At 44.0% G+C, this 21933-nt stretch overlaps 1 protein-coding gene across 4 annotated transcripts in view; it reads left to right on the top strand.

Annotated features, from left to right (window-relative positions):
• Window positions 1-21933, top strand: part of LOC106573078 (non-muscle caldesmon) — a 66807-nt gene that overhangs the window by 24487 nt on the left and 20387 nt on the right. For 2 of the 4 annotated variants that reach the window (XM_014147750.2, XM_014147752.2), the window contains exons 1-3: window positions 10474-10750; window positions 11511-11616; window positions 21652-21789. In XM_014147750.2, the coding sequence (XP_014003225.1) occupies window positions 11543-11616; window positions 21652-21789 (212 nt within the window). In that variant the 5' untranslated portion in view covers window positions 10474-10750; window positions 11511-11542. Of the gene's footprint in view, window positions 1-10472; window positions 10751-11510; window positions 11617-21651; window positions 21790-21933 lie in introns of those variants that run through there. The other 2 variants (XM_014147753.2, XM_014147751.2) reach the window with 2 other exon arrangements.

Here is a 21933-nt window from a genome sequence, read left to right on the forward strand (position 1 = left end):
AGTCAATACATGTTCAAATCATCTTTAGCAGTGATTACAGCTGTGAGTCTTTCTGGGTAAGTCTCTAAGAGCATTGCACACCTGCTGTTAGGGCACCCTGCTGTTAGGGTGAACCCCTTCTCTTTTATAAAGCGCTGGTTGCTCCCATAGCAAATCAAATTTGTCACAAAAGGAAACAATCTTTTTATTGCAAAGTTCCTTGAGGTACTCGTTTAGGGCATCGTGGGGGCTGAAATGTTCCAAACCCCTTCGATAGCGTGGGAGATGCACAGAGATAATTATTCTCTTCCCTGTGCTAACAAGGGTTTTTAAAAGAGTCGTGTAATCCTCCCTCAGTTCCAAGTATCGCCTAAAGTGAATGTCGTTAAACCCAACGTGAGTGACGATGGTGCCAATATTAGAGTAATTGGCCAGAACTGTTGGCAGGAGGGAGTTGATGTCTCAGACACGGGCGTCTGGGTGACAGTGAACCTTAGCCGGTCCACAGACTGTAGGCAGGCCAAAATCTTACACCATCGAGCTGCCCACAGTGAAATTGGTCATGATGGAATCCAATGGGAAGGAAGGGGGGAATGGGACTGACTAAGGCAGGTAGGGAGTGGGCTTCGAGCCAGGCTAGCCTGACACCCCACGCCAGTAGCACTGGATGGCGTCGGGAGGTGCGGTAGGCTGGTGGTATGGACAGGGGTTACAGCCCTACGCCTGGGTAGTGACCAGTCTCCCAGGGGCAGCGGAGTTGAGCTTACCATCTGTGCAGTGGACCAACTATGTCCAGGGTTTGACTAATAATTTGCTGTGCTTCTGTGAGGTGAGGCGGCGCAACCCTGCAGACACAACTTGAATCCCAAATGACACCCTATTCCCTATGTAGTTCACTACTTTTGACCAGGGTCTTTTGACCAATTCCACAGTAACAGAGTGACTCACTTTTTCACTTTAAAGAAGGATTGTGTTTGTGTGCCATTGAGGTTTAATGGTAAAACAAAATATTTAAGTGCCTTTGAATGGGGTATGGTAGTAGGTGCCAGGCGCACCAGTTTAAGTGTGTCAAGAACTGTAACGCTGCTGGGGTTTTCACACTCAACACTTTCCTGTTTCTATCAAGAGTGGTCCACCACCCGAAGGACATCCAGCCAACTAAACTGTGGGAAACATTGGAGTCAACATGGGCCAGCATCACTGTGGAACGCTTGACGCCTTGTAGAGTCCATGTCCCGATGAATTTAGGCTGTTTTGATGGCAAAATGGGGTGCAACTCAATATTAGGAAGGTGTAATATTACACATCTCCCAGCCTCCAGTTGACTCAATGGAAGATCAGTTAACTTCTAGTGAATCTTTGTTTTCATTTCAACAACTTTCAACATGATGTGTTGGATGCCTTGCTTAAGATTGATGTAAGTCAGATTTGAGTCAGTAGCCATGTTTCCATTCAATTGGCAACAGATTTTCTGCATAAAAACATTTTCCCATTAGAGAAGTATTTCCATCAAATTGAGGCTGTGCATGCTGACGTAGTGCACATAAAAATTACTTTTGGCGTTAAATTGCCATGTGCCAAGTAAAAAATACAAGTCATCCCACTGGTTTAGACATTGGCAATACTCTCAAACATTGGATTTATATTCAGTTATTGTTATTTTGAGAGATAATGTATCGACAGACTGAGCACTAAGTATATCTTCGATGTTGCTTTCTGTAGGGGAGTCAAAAACACTGTCAGAACTATCACCTTGTTAAACTAACATTTGGTTTAAAAAGGTTACGCTCTGGCAAATATACACTTGAGTTTGATATGTTGAAGTGGTTACAGGCCTCTTCCGGACTGCTCTGGTTTTAAGCCTCTGTTACTGTATATGGTGTTGGTCATTGTGAAATCTAAACCAGAATACACTAGTGCCCTGCTGTAATGCATTGTGCTGTCCTTGCAGCCCCCTCTTTAGATCAGATATCATAGATAAAACATGTAATGGGACTGCAGCACTGAAGTAGACCACCTATAACTGGGTAGACATCCTACATTACCATATAAGGCTAAGTTTAAAGGCCCACTCCTTCAAAAACAACAAAATGGCAGTGCCACTGCTTGGTTTGCGATAAGGCTGATCGCTATGGATGCTGAGATTGGTTTGATTTCATAAACCTTCGCTGTTCAGTCCTGTCACTCCTCTCTGAACACATATTTCACCACTGGAATTCAAAGTTGTTGCTTGTCAACGTGAGTAGGGACAGCAAACAAGGGGGCGGAATGGGCGGTCATATGAAGAGCGATGATAAGTCACATGACCCACACATGACCCAGAACTCACACAGGGGTGATTTTAGTATGTAAATCTTGAGGGGCAAACAAAACAAACAAAAATGCAGACGAATGCCAGCAAAGCCACTACACAACACAACACTACACATTTCAATGAAATGACATTGAACCAATGTGGAATAGACGTTGAATTGAAGTCTGTGCCCAGTGGGTTCTCTGATTCTGCTGCGACTGTCTCTGTCTCCAGTACTAGAATCTTACAGATCTCTTGGGTACATTAAACATTCATGTGGATCTATTTGTTTATAAATTGCTCTCAGATATACTCAAACTGCAGCACTTGATTCACTGATATGCTTAAATTGTCTGGAAAGAAATCCCAGCGTGATATCTTCCAGAGCTTTGTGTTCTAATTGAACAGATGCGAGTAGCACCTCCCCATTTGACTCTGTTTCAAAAACTATTCTTCATACTAAACACTACCCAGGCCACACTAGCGGGACAGCCGGGAAAGGAAGTGCCCCCCAGTGAAACAGTGAAAGAAGGCTTGCTCGCTCTGTTGGCTTTGCTTTTGTCACACCCTGATCTGTTTCACCTGTTTTTGTGATTGTCTCCACCCCCCCCTCCAGGTGTCACCCATCTTCCCCATTATCCCCTGTGTATTTATACCTGTGTTGTCTGTCTGTCTGTGACAGTTTGTCTTGTATGTTCAAGTCAACTGAGCGGGTTGTGTCTCAGCGCCCACTTTTTCCAGTCTCTCTTTTCTCGCACCCTCCTGGTTTTGACCCTTGCCTGTTCTGACTCTGAGCCCGCCTGCCTCCCGACTGGTACCTCTGCCCCCTCTGGATTACCAATCTCTACCAGAGCCTGCCTGCCATCTGGTACCGATGCCCCACCTCTGGTTTTCTGACCCCTGGATGCCTTGACCTGTCTATTGCCTGCCACTGTTTGGAACATTAAACTATTGTTTATTCGACGTGGTCTGCATCTGGGTCTTCCCTTTACACCTGATAGCTTTGCCATGTAACAAGCTGTAACTGCAGTAACTGTACTATTGTGATGTAAGTTGAGTATGTACTATGCTTATTGGTCATAGTATGAATGGTTAGTATGCCTAAAGATCCTGGATGTCGTACTAAATTCCCCAAAATACGAAGTATACAAGCAGTGGACACTATTTCTGTGCTTTTAAGGCCCATAATGGCATTTTCAGAAAATGGGCGTGGCTTTGCCAAGTTTTCAGATTTGAAGAAAATGGCAGAAAATATGCAGCCGAAGTCCGACGAGTGCGGATACAAATTCATTGCTTTAACTAATTCTAACAAATGTTAATGTTATGCAGTGTAATAAAGTAATGGGTTTCAAATAAAAAATTATTTGTCACACATACACATGGTTAGCAGATGTTAATGTGAGTGTAGCGAAATGCTTGTGCTTCTAGTTCCAACTGTGCATAAATATCTAACAAGTAATCTAACAATTTCACAACAACTACCTTATACACACAAGTGTAAAGGAATGAATAAGAATATGTACATAAAAATAAATGAATGGGTGATGGCTGAACAGCATAGGCAAGATGCAGTAGATGGTATAGAGTACAGTATATACATATGATATGAGTAATGTAGGGTATGTAAACATTATATAAAGTGGCATTGTTTAAGTGGCTAGTGATACATTTATTACATACATTTTTCATTATTAAAGTGGCTAGAGATGAGTCAGTATGTTGGCAGCAGCCACTCAAAGTTAGTGATGGCTGTTTAACAGTCTGATGGCCTTGAGATAGAAGCTGTTTTTCAGTCTCTCGGTCTCCGCTTTGATGCACCTGTACTGACCTCGCCTTCTGGATGATAGCGGGGTGAATAGGCAGTGGCTCGGGTGGTTGTTGTCCTTGATGATCGTTTTGGCCTTCCTGTGACATCGGGTGGTGTAGGTGTCCTGGAGGGCAGGTAGTTTGCCCCCTTAATCCACACATAAAACGGTCAACGGAATCATTTCTAGTCATCTCTTCTCCTTCTAGGCTTTTTCTTCTCTTGACTTTATATTGTGATTGGCAACTTTCATAAATTAGGTGCATTACCACCACCAACCTTGTTCGTCTTTCAGTCACCCACGTGGGTATAACCAATGAAGAGATGGCACATGGCTACCTGCTTCTATAAACCAATGAGGAGATGGGAGAGGCAGGACTTGCAGCGTGATCTGCGTCAGAAATAGAATTGACTTCTATTTTAGCCCTTGGCGCAATAATTGAATAATATAGATTTCTACATTTATTTTGCGACGTGAGCGGTGTAGTCAGCATGTTACGAACCGCATATCATTACAGCAGTGTGTACCGCCGGTATGTTAGTTGGCTACTAATACATTGAATTTGCCAGTATATTAACTATATGCTATCTAACTAATTACCCAATGTTTGACTTGATTATTCATGTCATTCTTATTTTAGCTAATCTGTATAGTCGTTGTGCATTCTCAATGGATATTGTTAAATCTGGCTATCTACTCCGATTTCAGAGCACTCTCGTCTGAGTGTGCCAGAGCACATATATAACTGATGCTTTTTTGAATGCTCAACACTCATTGAGTGTCAGTAAATGTTGGCAAAAAGGCGTAATTAAATTGTTGCCTGTAGCACACATAAAAACAACCTAACAAGCTCTGCTAGAGATTAACATGGTCGGAGTGAGGTGTTCTTTCATTTGTCTGGAAGTAGCTAGCAAGTTAGCCAGTTAGCTTGGGTGCTTGACTGCCGTTGTGTGGTCAGAATGCTCGGATCAACCCTACTCCTCGGCCAGAGAGTCCAGCGTGCGCTCTGAGGGCGAAACGCTCTGAATTTACAATCTGACAATATGACAACGCTCTTAATATACGAACGCCCAGTGCACATTCTGGCACTCCAGAATGAATTTACGAACACACACAACTTCCAGTAGACAGGTGAAGTGCTAGTACGCTCAACTGAAAGGATACCATTCGTTTACAGTATACTAAAGTTAACTAATAGTATGTAGTATACAGTATGGGTATTCGAACACAGCTACAGTCTCTGCAAGGGAGAAAAGGCACAAAGCAGTGAAATATACAGGTAATGGCCAAAATAATGGAAGCACTTGAGTAATGCAGGCTGTATCACAACCGGCTGTGATTGGTAGTCCCATAGGGCGGCGCACAATTGGCCCAGTGTCGCTCGGGTTTGGCCTGTGTAGGCCATCATTGTAAATACGAATTTGTTCTTAAGTGACTTGCCTAGTGAAATAAACATAAAATAAAATACTCAATTATAATGCTCCCATCCAATGTTCCTGCTAAACTGCTCGCGTGCACGAAAGCGCACCTCCATGTCACAACTTCGGTGGAAGTCGGTTCCTCTCCTTGTTCCGGCGGCGTTCGGCGGTCGATGTCACCGATCCACCTTTCATTTTCCATTTGTTTTGTCTTGTTTTCCCACACACCTGGTTTACATTTCCATCATTACTTGTCGTGTATTTAACCCTCTGTTCCCCCCATGTCGGTGTGTGAAATTGTTTGTTGTAAGTGCTTGTGCACATTTTGACTGGTGCGCGACCCATATTTTGTATGCCGATGGTTTTGATAATTAAACTGCTCCGGTTATTACCCAGTTCTGCTCTCCTGCGTCTGACTTCCCTGCCACCAGTTACGCACCCATTACACTCCAAGACTGTGGTGCAGAAGAAATTTCACGCTACGCAGAGATGCAAGAGATTGAACTTCACTGAATTCGCCCGATTAGTTTGCACTATATAGATCGTTTTTCCTGTGATCGAATCAAAATATCAGCCCCTTATCAATGCAACAAACCAAAACAAATATAATATTGCGTCTGTGGTTTTGTTGTAGGCAGAGCTAGATCGCAACGGAGCAGAATTATATTGGCGGGTGTTGTCCACGAGAAGTCTTTCAATCACCCTCGAGTTTATGCGCTTTTCACATCAGTTCAAGATCAGAACGTGGAGCCGCGCGTGTGCACATTTGTTGATATTCTTTTCTAGTTAGGGAGTTATTAGCCCAGTTATAGATAAGTATATGTCAGCAATGAGTTACTGCTTCCTACAAGGGCATGAAAGGTGTAGGCTATATTTGAAGCTGTCTTTGAAAAAGCCAGTCAGGTAAAAAGCTTAGGTCTTAATTAAAGGGGCAGTGTTGTATTTTGAGACAGGTTTGAATATGCAAATAAGCCAATCGGCAGAGGGGTAGCCCACATTGTCTCATTCTCTGTATGGTAATAATAATTAAAAGTCTCATGCAATCTAGGCCTGCGTTGAACACTTCATGTGGACTACTGAAGGCTATATCATAGAAATCAAAAGCTATTTCCATGTGAAAATGTAATGGAATTTGCTCCATTGGGTTGGTTGGCAGGCCTACATTATGCTCAAATAGCTACAAAAGCCTATTGGTTACTGTCTAAGTCTGTAAGGGTACAGCCTCAGTCTTCATTGTAAACACGCGTCGGAAGTTGCACAAAATTCTCACAGCATTCAAGATTCCGCTCCCAAGACCTAAACTTTGCTCAGTGCCCCCAAAAATTTGAGGAAACATTTCCCCCATCCACAGGACACGAGTGGTCACTGAATGGTTTCTTGACCATGAAATTGGCACATGAGAACACCATCAACAAAACACCAAATGATGGAATTTATTATGGAACAATGGTGTGGCATCCCTCCCATAGAGTTCCACACACCTGTAGAATCTATGCCAAGGTGCATTGAAGCTGTTCTGGCTCGTGGTGCCCCAACGCCCTATTAAAACACTATATGTTGATGTTTATTTCATTTAGGCAATTAGCCTACTTGTACACACTCCACTATTCCAACTTATTGAGTTTTGATGTATCCTTCCAGAAATATCAATTGGTATTACTGTATTATCATTATTATTTTATGTACTAGGGTTTGTCATACATCTAAGAACTAATTGAAATTGATCGCAGCCTCTCCCTTCTTAAACGCATATATTCTAGGATGTAAAAAAAATCCACAGGGTACTGAAGCCGCAAACAAAAATGTGCAGTTTTTATTTATTTTTATTAGCTGTTCTATGCCAACATTTCTGGAAGTGAATTGCTTGCTTCGTGACTGCTCTTTTCTCCCACACCCTTACTCTGTTCTTCTCACAGTACACATTATTGGCAGTGAGCAGAGCGACTGTCAAACTTAATGTGAATTTACAGTAGAGGGAGCTGTCAATAACATGCCAAGTCAGTATCAGGGTTATGTCAAAATAGAATTCAAGTAGTTATGAACATACACAGGTACTTTACAAAACCATAACAGGTTGTGATTACCTTATTTGTCTATGCTATTAAAACTCTTTGAAGGTAACGGATGGAATTTGATAAATTAGCTACTACTACGGACAACACAGCTTTGAAGATACAATACCACTAAGGAATAAGTGTCCATTTATTTCCAGTGTTGTGGTTCTGGCATTACCAAAGCATGGCTGCTCTATTCATGTCAGAAGTACACACGTACTCCAGCTGATTAATTCAATGAAAGGCTGAAGGCCCTAGCCTATAAATCATTTCTTTCAGCATCTGTTTATTCCTCGTCGACTACTCTATTATTGTATCTGCCAATCAAGTCTCTTCACAGTGGAAGCAGACTCTCTCTGAACATCACAACCTCCAATGAACAGCCTAAGTCAGTCAGTCACTTATGAACGTAGAATCATCAAATTTGTACGTCAAATCATGTTCAGCTATTATTGTGATGTATAATTTAAGAAATGGGGCTGCTCTGACAGATCTCAGTTGAAATCAAATCAAGTCAAACTGTATTAGTCACTTGCGCCGAATACAACAGGTGTAGACCGTACAGTGAAAAGCTTACTTACATAAACAACAATGCAGTTATAAAAAATATGGAGAAGAAGAAGAAAGAAAAAAAGTAACATGTTATTAAAGAGCAGCAGTAAAATAACAATAGCGAGACTATATACAGGGGGTACCGGTACAGAGTCAATGTGCGGAGGCACCGGTTAGTTGAGGTAATATGTACATGTAGGTAGAGTTAAAGTGACTATGCATAGATGATAACAACACAGAGTAGCAGCGGTGTAAAAAGGGGGTGGGGGGCAATGCAAATATTCTGAGTAGCCATTTGATTAGGTGTTCAGGAGTCTTATGCCTTGGGGGTAGAAGGTGTTTAGAAGCCTCTTGGACCTAGACTTGGCGCTCCGGTACCGCTTGCCATGCGGTAGCAGAGAGAACAGTCTATGACTAGGGTGGCTGGAGTCTTTGACAATTTTTAGGGCCTTCCTCTGACACCGCCTGGTATAGAGGTCCTGGATGGCAGGAAGCTTGGCCCCAGTGATGTACTGGGCCGTTCGCATTACCCTCTGTAGTGCCTTGCAGTCGGAGGCCGAGCAGTTGCCATACCAGGCAATGATGCAACCAGTCAGGATGCTCGAGATGGTGCAGCTATACAACCTTTTGAGGATCTGAGGACCCATGCAAAATCTTTTCAGTCTCCTGAGGGGGAATAGGTTTTGTCGTGCCCTCTTCACGACTGTCTTGGTGTGCTTGGACCATGTTAGTTTGTTGGTGATGTGGACACCAAGGAACTTGGATCTCTCAACCTGCTCCACTGCAGCCCTGTCGATGAGAACGGGGGCGTGCTCGGACCTCTTTTTCCTGTATTCCACAATCATCTCCTTTGTCTTGATCACGTTGAGGGAGAGGTTGTTGCCCTGGCACCACACGGCAAGGTCTCTGACCTCCCTATAGGCTGTCTCGTCGTTGTCGGTGATCAGGCCTACCACTGTTGTGTCATCTGCAAACTTAATGATGGTGTTGGAGTCGTGCCTGGAGCTCTATCAGCCAGCCAGTAAGAGTTTTGTCATTTGTAAGTTGTAAGGTTTTTACAGGCTTACAGTGTTACATAATAGACTGCACTTCACTAAATGACCCCTGGCCTGCCTGGCTATACCATCCTAAATACAGATTTATTATCACGAACTAACACAGTGTTTTATAGATATTTAGTAAATGTGTTTTGGCAGAGATACCCACTGTAATATTATCTCTTTAATATCGTTTGTTATTTACTTTTACGATATGTAATGCATTTTCAGATGTTCTTTTTTTCCCCCTTTCTGGCAAGATAAGTGTGTTCATGATGAGAAAAATAGATACCCACACACTTTTGAAAAGTTGAAAAAGTCCGAAACCAAGGCTGTAAATGCTAAAATATTTCAGTTTGTTTTTCTTTCTCAAAGTGACATTATGGCATTATGTGAATGCCATAGACAATGGCTTCTGCAGCACAGAGGGAGAGGGAGAGGGAGAGGGAAGGAAGTGGATCGAGGGAATACCATCTGCAACACTGCATAGTACTGTCCTGGGGCCGTACAGTATCTTCTTGGCATGTTTGTGTCTTTCCTGTCTCTGCCCCTACCCTGGTCCACTCTGTGGGCTGGAAAATAAGTTGCCGGGTAGTTTTGGCCACTCAGAGGAAGTGAAGGCCTCTGGTTTAATGCAAGAAACAATCTAGGAGACTGCCTGCCTGCTTGCCTGCCTGCTTGCCTGCTTGGCTGCCTGCCTGCCTGCTTGGCTGCTTGGCTGCCTGCTTGCCTGCTGCCTGCCTGCCCCTGCCTGCCTGCCTGCCTGCCTGCCTGCCTGCCTGCCTGCCTGCCTGCTTGGCTGCCTGCCTGCTTGCCTGCTGCCTCCCTGCCTGCCTGCTTGCCTGCTGCCTGCCTGCCTGCCTGCTTGGCTGCCTGCTTGCCTGCTGCCTGCCTGCCTGCCTGCCTGCTTGGCTGCCTGCTTGCCTGCCTGCCTGTCTGCCTGCCTGCCTGCCTGCCTGCCTGCCTGCCTGCCTGCCTGCCTGCCTGCCTGCCTGCCTGCCTGCCTGCCTGCCTGCTGCCTGCCTGCCTTTAACACCATATTCCAACCAGCGCTGCTGAGTTTAGCTAACCAGTGACAGCTCTGTAAACACAAGCGGGCTAAAAAGAAAATGTAGATACTGTAGGAGGGAGGTAGAGAATGGTGAGAGAGGGAGAGAAGGAGAGAGAGAGAGAAAGGTGGAGGGAAAGAGGGGTTGAGAGAGGCAGAGATGGAAACAAAAAACAGAAAAAAGAGGGGGATAGACAGAGCTAGAGGGAGAGAGGGCAAGAGACATCAGGAGCGTGTGAAAAGAAGGAGAAGGCAAAACAAGAGAAAATAGTTTGAGGAAGATAGTCTGCGCAAGAAGGAGAGAGGAGGAGAGAGTGAGAAAGAGAGAGAGGGAGGGAGCAATCAAGAGAGTAAGGAGGGAGGGAGGCTGAGCAAGAGGGAGAGAGGGAAGAGACAGGCTTTGCCTTTTCTGGTAGTTATAGTTGCTGAAAGAGCAAGCAGGAATTCTTTGTGCTGTAGCAGAGAGAGCTGAGATATAAACCAGACTGTAGAGTTGATATACTGAGAGAGGAGGGAGTGCTGCCCATGGACTAAACCTAAGCGTCGCTACTCACTACAGCTAAGGTATTGTATAGCTATGGGTTTTTTCCTACTATTCAGTAGCCCATAGAGAGCCAGGGAATGTCATAACGCTGAGTGTTGAATGTTTCTTGGGTGGTCCTACTTCGAGTCATGTCCAGTGAATGTTAGTGTGTTTCTGTGTTGACTGGGGAGCTTATCTTGTGTTTTTTTTCTTTACTTTGTGCTTGTTTTGTTTGGTAGAGTTTCCATCCCAGTTAGCCTAGTTCGTCCCAGAGAATTGTGATTGGAATGATGATGATGATAATGATTATGATATTTCATCGTATTTATATTATTTATTGATATTTTATTGATTTATATTTATATATCTTTATTTCTGATATTTCTTGTGGCTTTAGGGGTGACAACTAAGAGGTCTGATTTAAGAAAAGCAGGGGTTGGTTATGCCGCAGCAGTTTTAAGTACCCAAATGTTTGTGCAGGTCTTTACGGTGTCATGCTACTTAATGTGAATGAGTTACAAGCACTTAATCACCAATGATGTCACTGTCAGGGTTCTTCTGATGTAAGGTCAAAGGTTATGTCATTTGACTTCAAAAGAAATACAAGAGTTAAACATACTGAAAGTGTTGAGGCTAGATTTGGCATACACACACTACAGACAGGGCATTTTCCCTCACGGCCTCAATGAAAACCTTTTTGCACGTCCTCATTTCAGCATACTGAACAGAGTCTTACGGCATAGAAGTTGTGTAAGTTGTGTAATGATGGTAAACTCACCGGTCTATGTTGGTTTCTTTCAGTCTGAACACAGAAGAAACGCTCCCAGGCCACCATGGATGACGACTTTGACCAGCGCATGGAGTTGAGGAGGCAGAGGCGTGAGCAAATGCGTCTAGAGGCAGAGAAGTGAGTGACCTGTCTGTCTAACGCGCACACACACACACACACACACACACACACACACACACACACACACACACACACACACACACACACACACACACACACACACACACACACACACACACACACACACCTGCTTAGTTCAGTGAGGCCATGATCATTCTGTACATTCTACAGATGTGTGTGTGATCATATTAAGGTAGGATGGATGTATGCATACTTGTTACTATGCCATATGTTCAGTCAATCATTATTCAATCAATCAAGTGCTTTACAGTAACCCGACCTAAAACCCCACAAAGCAATGACATCAGAATAAATGTGTTCGGGCCTCCCGAGTGGTGCAGTGGTCTAAGGCACTGCATCGCAGTGTTAGCTGTACCACTAGAGATCCTGGTTTCAAGTCCAGGCTCTGTCACAGCCGATCGTGACCGGGAGACCCATGGGGCGGTGCACAACTGGCACCGGCATCGTCCGGGTTAGGGGAGGGTTTGGCCGGCAGGGATGTCCTTGTTCCATCGTGCTCTAGCGACTCCTGTGGCGGGCCGGGCGCAGTGCACGCTGACATGGTCGCCAGGTGTACGGTGTTTCCTCCGACACATTGGTGCGGCTGGCTTCCGGGTTAAGTGGGCATTGTGTCAAGAAGCAGTGCGGCTTGGTTGGGTTGTGTTTCGGAGGACATACGGCTCTTGACCTTCGCCATCCGTACGGCAGTTGCAGCAATGAGACAAGACTGTAACTACCAATTGGATACCACGAAATTGGGGAAATAAAGGGGTAAAAAAGGAAAAAAGAATAGATGTGTTCCTGTGGATAGAACTCGGATGATCTGACATGGATTTTCGGTACTGATACCCCGTGTATATAGCAAATGTATTATGTATTTATTCCTTGTGTTATTATTTCTCTTTTTTTCTCTCTGCATGGTCGGGAAGGGCCCATAAGTAAGCATTTCACTGATGGTCTACACCTGTTGTTTACGAAGTATTTGACAAATAAAATGTGATTTGATCTAATATGGTGGAGGAGTGGATGAGCTTTAAGCCCAAATGTGTGCTCTCCTCCAGTTAAGCCCATTGCCTCATCTGAACCCAGTAAGAGTTCTCTGATCTCTTTGCCAAATTCATCCTTCTCACTGGGCATTTTTACCTGTAAACCTCAGTCAGTATTTATTGTATCTTTTGTCATGCAGGTACACTTGTATGCACACACAGGATAACATGAGAAGTCATTCCAGACAGCCTATCCCCTGACATCAAACTGATTGGTTATTTTCAGTGGTGTCCAATTCTAATCGAAACCTGACTGTTTGACTGACTGACTTACTGCACACAAACAAACAAACTCTATAAATGTTCTATTTTGGCAGTGGATTTGTTTTTGGCTCCTAGATGCTTCCATTCTTCAGATTTTAGGGTTGCTCATCTCTCCTTGCTTGCTATAGGGTACTGTTGTTTGTTTTTTGTATGGGCAACCATCACTCTACATCAGCTTCTAAGTCATTCTAACTTGAACAGATGCAGGCTTGCCTAGATGTCCATTTTGTTCTGTGTCGCCATTGGCAGGCAATTAATCGATTCTGCTTATGATTAAACCTTACGTATTCCGTTACACTTTCCGTTGTTTAGGAAATCTGGTTTTACTGTGAATATTTACGTTTGCTATAATCTAACATTCAGAAACATGAGTGGTTTTGTCATGCTCATGAATGCAGTATTATGGATGTTTTATAGAGAATATATTAACAGCATTAGAGGTTTGTTTGAATGAGACTGTCGAGGCCGTGGTATGCAGAGTGTTTACATTGTGCGGAGTCATGAGGCACTTTCCCTTCCTCCTGTACCTCCCATAGTCCAGCAGCCATATATGGGCTTGTAGACAGATAATGACCAGTTGCGCTTGTACAATTTGAGTGTGTGTGTGTGTGTGTGTGTGTTTCTTCGGCTGACCCCATAGGAGAACCCTTTGAAGAACCCCTTTTGGTTCCAGGTAGAACCCATTTGAGTTCCATGTAGAACCCTTTACACAGAGGGTTCTACATGGAACCCAAAATAGTTCTATCTGGAACAAAAAGGGTTCTAAACTGGAACCAAAAAGGGTTCTCCTATGGAGACAGCCAAAGAATCCTTTCTGGAACCATTGTTTCGAAAAATGGATCCAAGCATGTGTGTGAGTGTATGTGTGAAAGCACAGTATATGTACTGTAATTGTGTCTGTCTTTGTCTGAGCATATCCATGTGTTGGCTCAGCAGGCCCTGTGTAGTAGACAGACACAGACAGAAGACTTGGATGTAGCGGCAGGCTGAAGTGATGACTGCTTAATGAGCTCTATTGCTTTGCTCATTCATTAGTGAACAGATTGGCTGGGCTGTTTGGAGAGCTCAGGCCTCCGTCTGTGTGTGTGTGTGTGTGTGTGTGTGTGTGTGTGTGTGTGTGTGTGTGTGTGTGTGTGTGTGTGTGTGTGTGTGTGTGTGTGTGTGTGTGTGCGTCTCCAGTCTGCAGTTTAGCTCTGCCCCCTGTCAGAGCTCACTCCTGTGGGTCTGGGATGCAGCCGCCCAGCTCCTCTCCTGCTGACTGTACAGGACAATGCTGACAGAGACCAGATGATACCCAGCTCACCTCGGGGGCGGCAGGTATCCTAGTGGTTAGAGCGTTGGGCCAATAACTGAAAGGTTGCTGGATCGAATCTCCGAGCTGACAAGGTAGAAATCAGTCGACAGTTCCCCGGTAGGCCACCATTGTAAGTAAGAATTTGTTCTTAACTGACTTGCCTCGTTAAATAAAGTAAAAAAATTATTTAAAAAAACTTTTCTTATATTGAAACTGATTGTAATGTCCTATGTACAACAGTGCATGTTGGCGTAGTCTGCTGGATTGTTAGCTTCTTTCCTGTATAGTCGTGCCCAGGACATCAAACTGATTGGTTAACTTAAGGCTCTAGAGTCAGATATTAGGCCTCTCTGGCAAATGCTACTATGTTTGTTGTTCAGTTAGTTCATGATGATGACCACATGTAGAGTAGATTCTTTGGCCCAAATGCATTTTAAATACTACAAAATGCACCATCTCTTTAGCTCTGTTGCCCCTATTACCCGTGGACGAAGTTCAACAGACAGAAAGGGGATGGTGGAAAAATCTGGCACTCAGGCCAAAGTATGCTGTAGAAAAAGGGGTATGAGTTAGAGATCTAGGGGATAAGTTTACTGTTAGCAGACATTGCCCAGGCACCACAGCCAGCAACTAGCCTGTGTGTGTGTGTGTGTGTGTGTGTGTGGAATTGAAGGGTGAGTGCAATCGTTCCCAGACAAAGTCACGAATTACTGCAATGCATCATCTAAGCTGCCACTGTGACCACGCCTAAATGTCAGTTTGGATCTAGAGGCTTTCGTCCAGCGAAGAGGAATGGTTCTATTGCTCAGCAGGAAGCACCGCCAGTGTGTGTGTGAGAGAGAGAGGGAGAGAGAAAGAATAGAACGGGTGCAAAGAAAGAGAGAAAGAGAGCGATTCAGTAGTTTAGCTGTGAGTTTGGCCACCATAATGCAGTGGTGTTCTGCAATCGCAGTGTGTGAAAACGTCTGTAGTGCTGCGCGTGTGCTGGACTGATCAAACGGAAAAGTTCATTGGAGTTGATGTCTTCAAAATCCCAGCGTCTCTGCAGAATAAAGAACAGATTTGTCACATTTCAGTCTGTCTTTATACTGTAGACTTGGCATAAAACATGTCCAGAAGAGACCAAGTATTCCCAATTGGAGCGTGAGTATCAATCTAAAAGTGTCACATCTCCCTCAACAGTCGAATAGAATAAATAGGCTGTAAATGACAGCATCTGTATTGTTGGGTACAGGAGACTGTGAGAAGGGATCACTTTATAGGGCACTCTCTGTTCTATGAAGAAGATAACGATCAGCGCATTGTTTGTTTGCTCATGGATGAAACTACAGCCCATTAGATGTGCTGTATCTTCAGTATTAACTGAAGTCCCATCAGCCCCTGCTCTGACTGTGGTCTGAAGGGCGGGCCTGCAGTTCTCTCACAATCTGGCTCCTGCCCTGCATTTCCTGTGCAGCCTCACACACACAGAGCCTCGCTGCAGCACGGCCTGGGCCCGAGGACACGTTGTAGACGCTGGAATGTTTTGACTGCTGTTTTTATTTCAGAGCTGACAACTTGAGTCTCTCTCTCTTTCTCTCTCCCCCCCAATTGTTATAATCTGTAACATATCAACATGAGTATGTACAGTATGATTGTGTTCTTGAAGAGAAATACTGATGGTTCTCTCATCTCTGAGCAACCTTTGTCATTCGGAAAACCTGCGCACTTCCTCTCCTCCCCAGCATCTGTAAATCATTGAGTGTGTGTGTATACACACAACATGACCAAAGGTATGTGGACACCTGCTCGTCGAACATCTCATTCCAAAATCGTGGGCGTTAATGTGGAGTTTCACTCATGCTGCCAAACATACCCTCGTAAAACTGACTATTCTACCCATCCTTGACTTCGGCGATGTCATTTACAAAATAGCCTGCAACACTCTACTCAGCAAACTGGATGTAGTCTATCACAGTGCCATTCATTTTGTCACCAAAGCCCCGTATACTACCCACCACTGCGACCTGTATGCTCTCGTTGGCTGGCCCTCACTACATATTCATCGCCAAACCCACTGGCTCCAGGTCATCTATAAGTCTTTGCGAGGTAAAGCCCCGCCTTATCTCAGCTCACTCAGGTCACCATAGCAACACCCACCCATAGCACACACTCCAGCAGGTATATTTCACTGGTCATCCCCAAAGCCAACACTTTCTTTGGCCGCCTTTCCTTCCAGTTCTTTGCTGCCAATGACTGGAACGAATTGCAAAAATCACTGAAGATGGAGGCTTATATCTCCCTCTCTAACTTTAAGCATCAGCTGTCAGAGCAGCTTACCGATAACTATCTGTACACAGCCAATCTGTAAATAGCACACCCAACTACCTCATCCCCATATTATTACTTACCCTCTTGCTCTTTTGCACCCCAGTATCTCTACTTGCACTTCATCATCTGCACATCTATCACTCCAGTGTTAATGCTAAATTGTAATTATTTAGCCTCCATGGCCTATTTATTGCCTTACCTCTTTACTCTTCTACATTTGCACACACTGTACATAGATATTTCTATTGTGTTATTGACTGTACGTTTGTTTATGTGTAACTCTGTGTTGTTGTTTTTGTCTCACTGCTTTGCTTTATCTCGGCCAGGTCGCAGTTGTAAATGAGAACTTGTTCTCAACTGGCCTACCTGGTTAAATAAAGGTGAAATAAAATTTTTAAAATAAAATTGGTCCCCCCTTTGCTGCTATAACAGCCTCCGCTCTTCTGGGAAGACTTTCCACTAGATATTGAAACATTGCTGCAGGGACTTCCTTCCATTCAGCCAAAAGAGCATTAGTGAGGTCGGGCACGGATGTTGGGTGATTAGGCCTGGCTCACAGTCGGCGTTCCAATTCATCCCAAAAGTGTTCGATGTGGTTGAGGTCAGGGCTCTGTGCAGACCAGTCAAGTTCTTCCACAACGATCTTGACAAAACATTTCTGTATGGATCTCGCTTTGTGCATGGGGTCATTGTCATGCTCAAAGAAGAAAGGGCCATCCCTAAACTGTTGCCACAAAGTTGGAAGCACAGAATCATCTAGAATGTCATTGTGTGCTCAAGTGTTAACATTTCCCTTCACTGGAACTAAGGGGCCTAGCCCGAACCATGAAAAACAGCCCCAGACCATTATTCCTCCTCTACCAAAATGTATAGTTGGCACTATGCATTGGGGCAGGTAGCGTACTCCTGGCATCCGCCAAACCCTGATGCTTCCGTTGGACTGCCAGATAGTGAAGCGTGCTTCATCACTCCAGAGAACGCGTTTCCACTGCTCCAGAGTCCAATGGCAGCTCTACATCACTCCAGCCGACGCTTGGCATTGCGCATGGTGATTTTAGGCTTGTGTGAGGCTGCTCGGCCATGGTCACCCATTTCATGAAGCTCCCGACGAACAGTTCTTGTGCTGAAGTTGCTTCCAGAGGCAGTTTGGAATTCGGTAGTGAGGAAAGACGATTTTTCGCAGCTGAGCCGTTGTTGCTCCTAGACATTTCCACTTCAAAATAACAGCGCTTACTGTTGACCGGGGCAGCTCTAGCATGGCAGAAATTTGACAAACTGACATTTTGGAAAGGTGGCATGCTATGTCGGTGCCACGTTGAAAGTCACTGAGCTCTTCAGTAAGGCCATTCTACTGCTGATGCTTGTCTATGGAGATTGCATGGCTGTGTGCTCGATTTTATACACCTGTTAGCAACGGGTGTGGCTGAAATAGCCAAATCCACTCATTTGAAGAGGTGTCCACATACTTTCGGTGATGTAGTGTACAGTATATATACACTGAGTGTACAAAACATGCTCTTTCCATGACATAGACTGACCAGGTAAATCCAGGTGAAAGCTGTTAAATCCACTTTAATCGGTGTATAGGAAGGGGAGGAGACAGGTTAAAGAAAGATTTTTAAGCCTTGAGACAATTGAGACAAAGATTGTGTATGTGTGCTATTCAGAGGGTGAATGGGTAATACAAAAGATTTCAGAGCCTTTGAACGGTGTATGGTAGTAGGTGCCAGGTGCACCATTTTGAGTTTTCTGAGGGCAACTCAAGATTAGGAAGGTGTTCCTAATGTTTTTTCCACTCAGTGTATATACAGTGCATTCGGAAAGTATTCAGACCCATTGACTTTTTCCACATTTTGTTACGTTACAGCCTTATTCTAAAATGTATTAAATTTAAAAAAATCCTCATCAATCTACACACAATACAGCATAATGACAAAGTGAAAACATGTTTTTAGAAATTTTTCCTAATTTATTACAAATAAAAACAGAAATAACTTTCTAAAACTTGATTGCAGTCCACCTGTGGTAAATTTAATTGATTGGACATGATTTGGAAAGGCACACACCTGTCTATATAAGGTCCCACAGTTGACAGTGCATGTCAGAGCAAAAACAAAGCCATGAGGTTGAAGGAATTGTCTGTAGAGCTCAGAGACAGGATTGTGTCAAGGCACAGATCTGGGGAAGGGTACCAAAATATTTCTACAGTATTGAAGGTCCCCAAGAACAGTGTGGCCTCCATCATTCTTAAATGGAATAAGTTTGGGACCACCGAGACTCTTCCTAGAGCTGGCCGCCCGTTCAAACTGAGCAATCGGTGGAGAAGGACTATAGTCAGGAAGGTGACCAAGAACCCGATGGTGACTCCAGAGTTCATCTGTGGACATGGGAGAACCTTCCAGAAGGACAACCATCTCTGCAACACTCCACCAATCAGGCCTTTATGGTAGAGTGGCCAGATGGAAGCCATTCCTCAGTAAAAGGCACATGACAGCCCGCTTGGAGTTTGCCAAAAGGCACCTAAAGGACTCTCAGACCATGAGAAACAAGATTCTCTAGTCGGATGAAACTGAGATTGAACTCGTTGGTCTGAATGCCAAGCGTCATGTCTGGAGGAAACCTGGCACCATCCCTACGGTGAAGCATGGGGGTGGTAGCATCATGCTGTGGGGATGTTTTTCAGTGGCAGGGACTGAGAGACTAGTCAGGATTGAGGGAAAGATGAATGGAGCAATGTACAGAGAAATCCTTGATGAAACTGCTCCAGAGCACTCAGGACCTCAGACTGGGGCAAAGGTTCACCTTCCAACAGGACGATGACCCTAAGCACACAGCCAAGACAACACAGGAGTGGCTTCGGGACAAGATTCCTTGAGTGTCCCAGCCAGACCCCGGACTTGAACCCAATCGAACATCAATCAAATGTATTTAGAAAGCCCTTTTTACATCAGCCGATGTCACAAAGTTCTATACAGAAACCCAGCCTAAAACCCCAAACAGCAAGCAATGCAGATGTAGAAGCACGGTGGCTTGGACAAACTCCCTAGAAAGGCAGGAACCTAGGAAGAAACCTAGAGAGGAACCAGGCTATGAGGGGTGTCCAGTCCTCTTCTGGCTGTGCCTTTTTGAGATTATAACAGTACATGGCCAAGATGTTCAAATGTTCAGAGATGACCAGCAGGGTCAAATAATAATAATAATCACAGTGGTTGTAGAGGGTGTAAAAAAAATAACAATAATAATAAAAATTAATCTAAAAACCTGTTTTTACTTTGTCATTATGTGTGTGTGGCCTTACTTCAGCCTTCCCAGTGTGTTTTTGTTTGTGTGAGAGAGAGCAGGGGGAAATAATACCCATTCTCTATCAATGGGCCATTTCAAGCTCTCTGCTCACCTCATAAACAAGGCAAGGGATGGCATGGCATGCTCTGCAGCCACGGATCCTCTCACACACACACACACACACACACACACACACACACACACACACACACACACACACACACACACACACACACACACACACACACACACACACACACACACACACACACACACACATGATGAATACGGAAGGAGAGAAGGGAATTGATTTCTCAATTTCTTGCTCCTCCTATCTCCGTATTCCACTTTCTAGAGCTGGGACGATAAACCAAAAGTTATCGACTCCGAACAAACCAACCAGTTATCGTGGATATTTTCTTGATATGGTTGGTTACGATAAATAATCTATAACCCTACCATAGAAATGTGAAGTTTGAAATGAAACAAGTTTGCTAATATGGGTGATTGTTAATTGACCAATTGATAGCTACAACATTCAAAGTTGTAGTAGTAGTTTTAAGGTTAATATAATTTTTTTAAATAAATGTGTTATTCATTGTATCGCTATCATGATAATTCAGTCAAGTTATCGCGATATGGATTTTGGTTTCTCTTTATCTTGGCTGGGAGACCAGTTGATGAGCATTGTGTTCCCTCTGGGGCTCTCCCTATTCTCTCTCTCTTTCACCTCAGTGACGTTTTGATTCGCAACACATACATACCTGTGTGTGTTATCAGCCTGACCTTCCTCCACCACGACATCATGCATCCATCCATCCGCCGTATCTGTAATTGCTCTGGAGGTCAGCTCACTGGGAGACAACATGGTGGATCAGTACAGGGTCAAGTGTTTGACTGACAAGACCTGATAATTCATCTTTGAATAGTTTGTGAGACCGTCTGCACTATTGTGCAGTGTAAGGTCTATGGCTGGATCATCATCTCTCAAAGCAGTACGAGACTGTTGGTTAGACGGATGAGCAGTCTGAACTTTAGCGTTTTCGTGTTAGCCTGAACCTGTGTGTAACTCCATTTAGCATGTTCTTTGTGAACGCTTGCATAGGGTCTGTAGTGTAAACCCATCCACAAATGAATCAGTTTAAGACAGCTCTTTTAAAAGTTGTGGCTGTATATACAGTAAGGTGTCTTAAAGACTTTATGTACTGTATATAATCACACTTTGGGACATAAGGATTAGGCCATGACTACATGGCAGATTTAGTGTTGTATAAAGAACGGAGATGGAATTAAACTTTTCTCAGTCCAACATACTGTATGTTTGTATCTGCCTATATACACACAATTTACATTCACCTCCCATGTAGCTAACTGTAACAGAGACCTAGTCCAGTACACAACGTCTCTCTGCTTCCCTAACTCCACGTTTGGTTAAAGACCAAGATTGCATCCCAAATGGGACCCTATTCCCTATAGAGTGCACCACTTTTGACCAGGGCCCATAGGGCTCTGGTCAAAAGTAGTGTAATTAGTAGGGAATAGGGTGCCATTTGGGACACAATGTAAGAAACTCCTCGGGGTGGAAAGAAATGAAGCTTAGGCCCCAATAAATGTCCCTCTGTAAAACACTTGATGAAACAAGAACTTGATTTCTTACAATTGTTATGTAAACCACTATAGGTGAAAATAATTGTAGTGATGGTTTGGTATGTATGGGAATCATAATGATATGCAATAGGCATTGGGATAATATCAGTCATTTGTATGGCAGTAATAATTGTACACAAAAGGCTAACATCTCCCATTCATTTATGTGTATGTCTTGGCTTGTTTCAGGGGCTTCAGCACCACTGATGATGATGAGGAGGTGGCTCGCGAGCGTAGGAGGAACGCTCGTGAGGAACGAATGAAAAAGGCGGAGATGGAGGAGTCTAGCAGCGGCACCGTGACAACAGAGGTCAACAACACTCACAGGTAGAGAACACACAGAGCGTGAACAAATCCTTGAAAACCAAAATGTCTTCTACAAATTTAGATAGAACCACCCCATTCTCCCTACTGAACAAGACCTAGATCTATAGAAAGATCCCATCTGGTAACAATAATATAAGTTCCAGT

Source organism: Salmo salar, chromosome ssa16 (genome assembly GCF_905237065.1).
Source record: "Salmo salar chromosome ssa16, Ssal_v3.1, whole genome shotgun sequence".
NCBI lineage: Eukaryota > Metazoa > Chordata > Actinopteri > Salmoniformes > Salmonidae > Salmo > Salmo salar.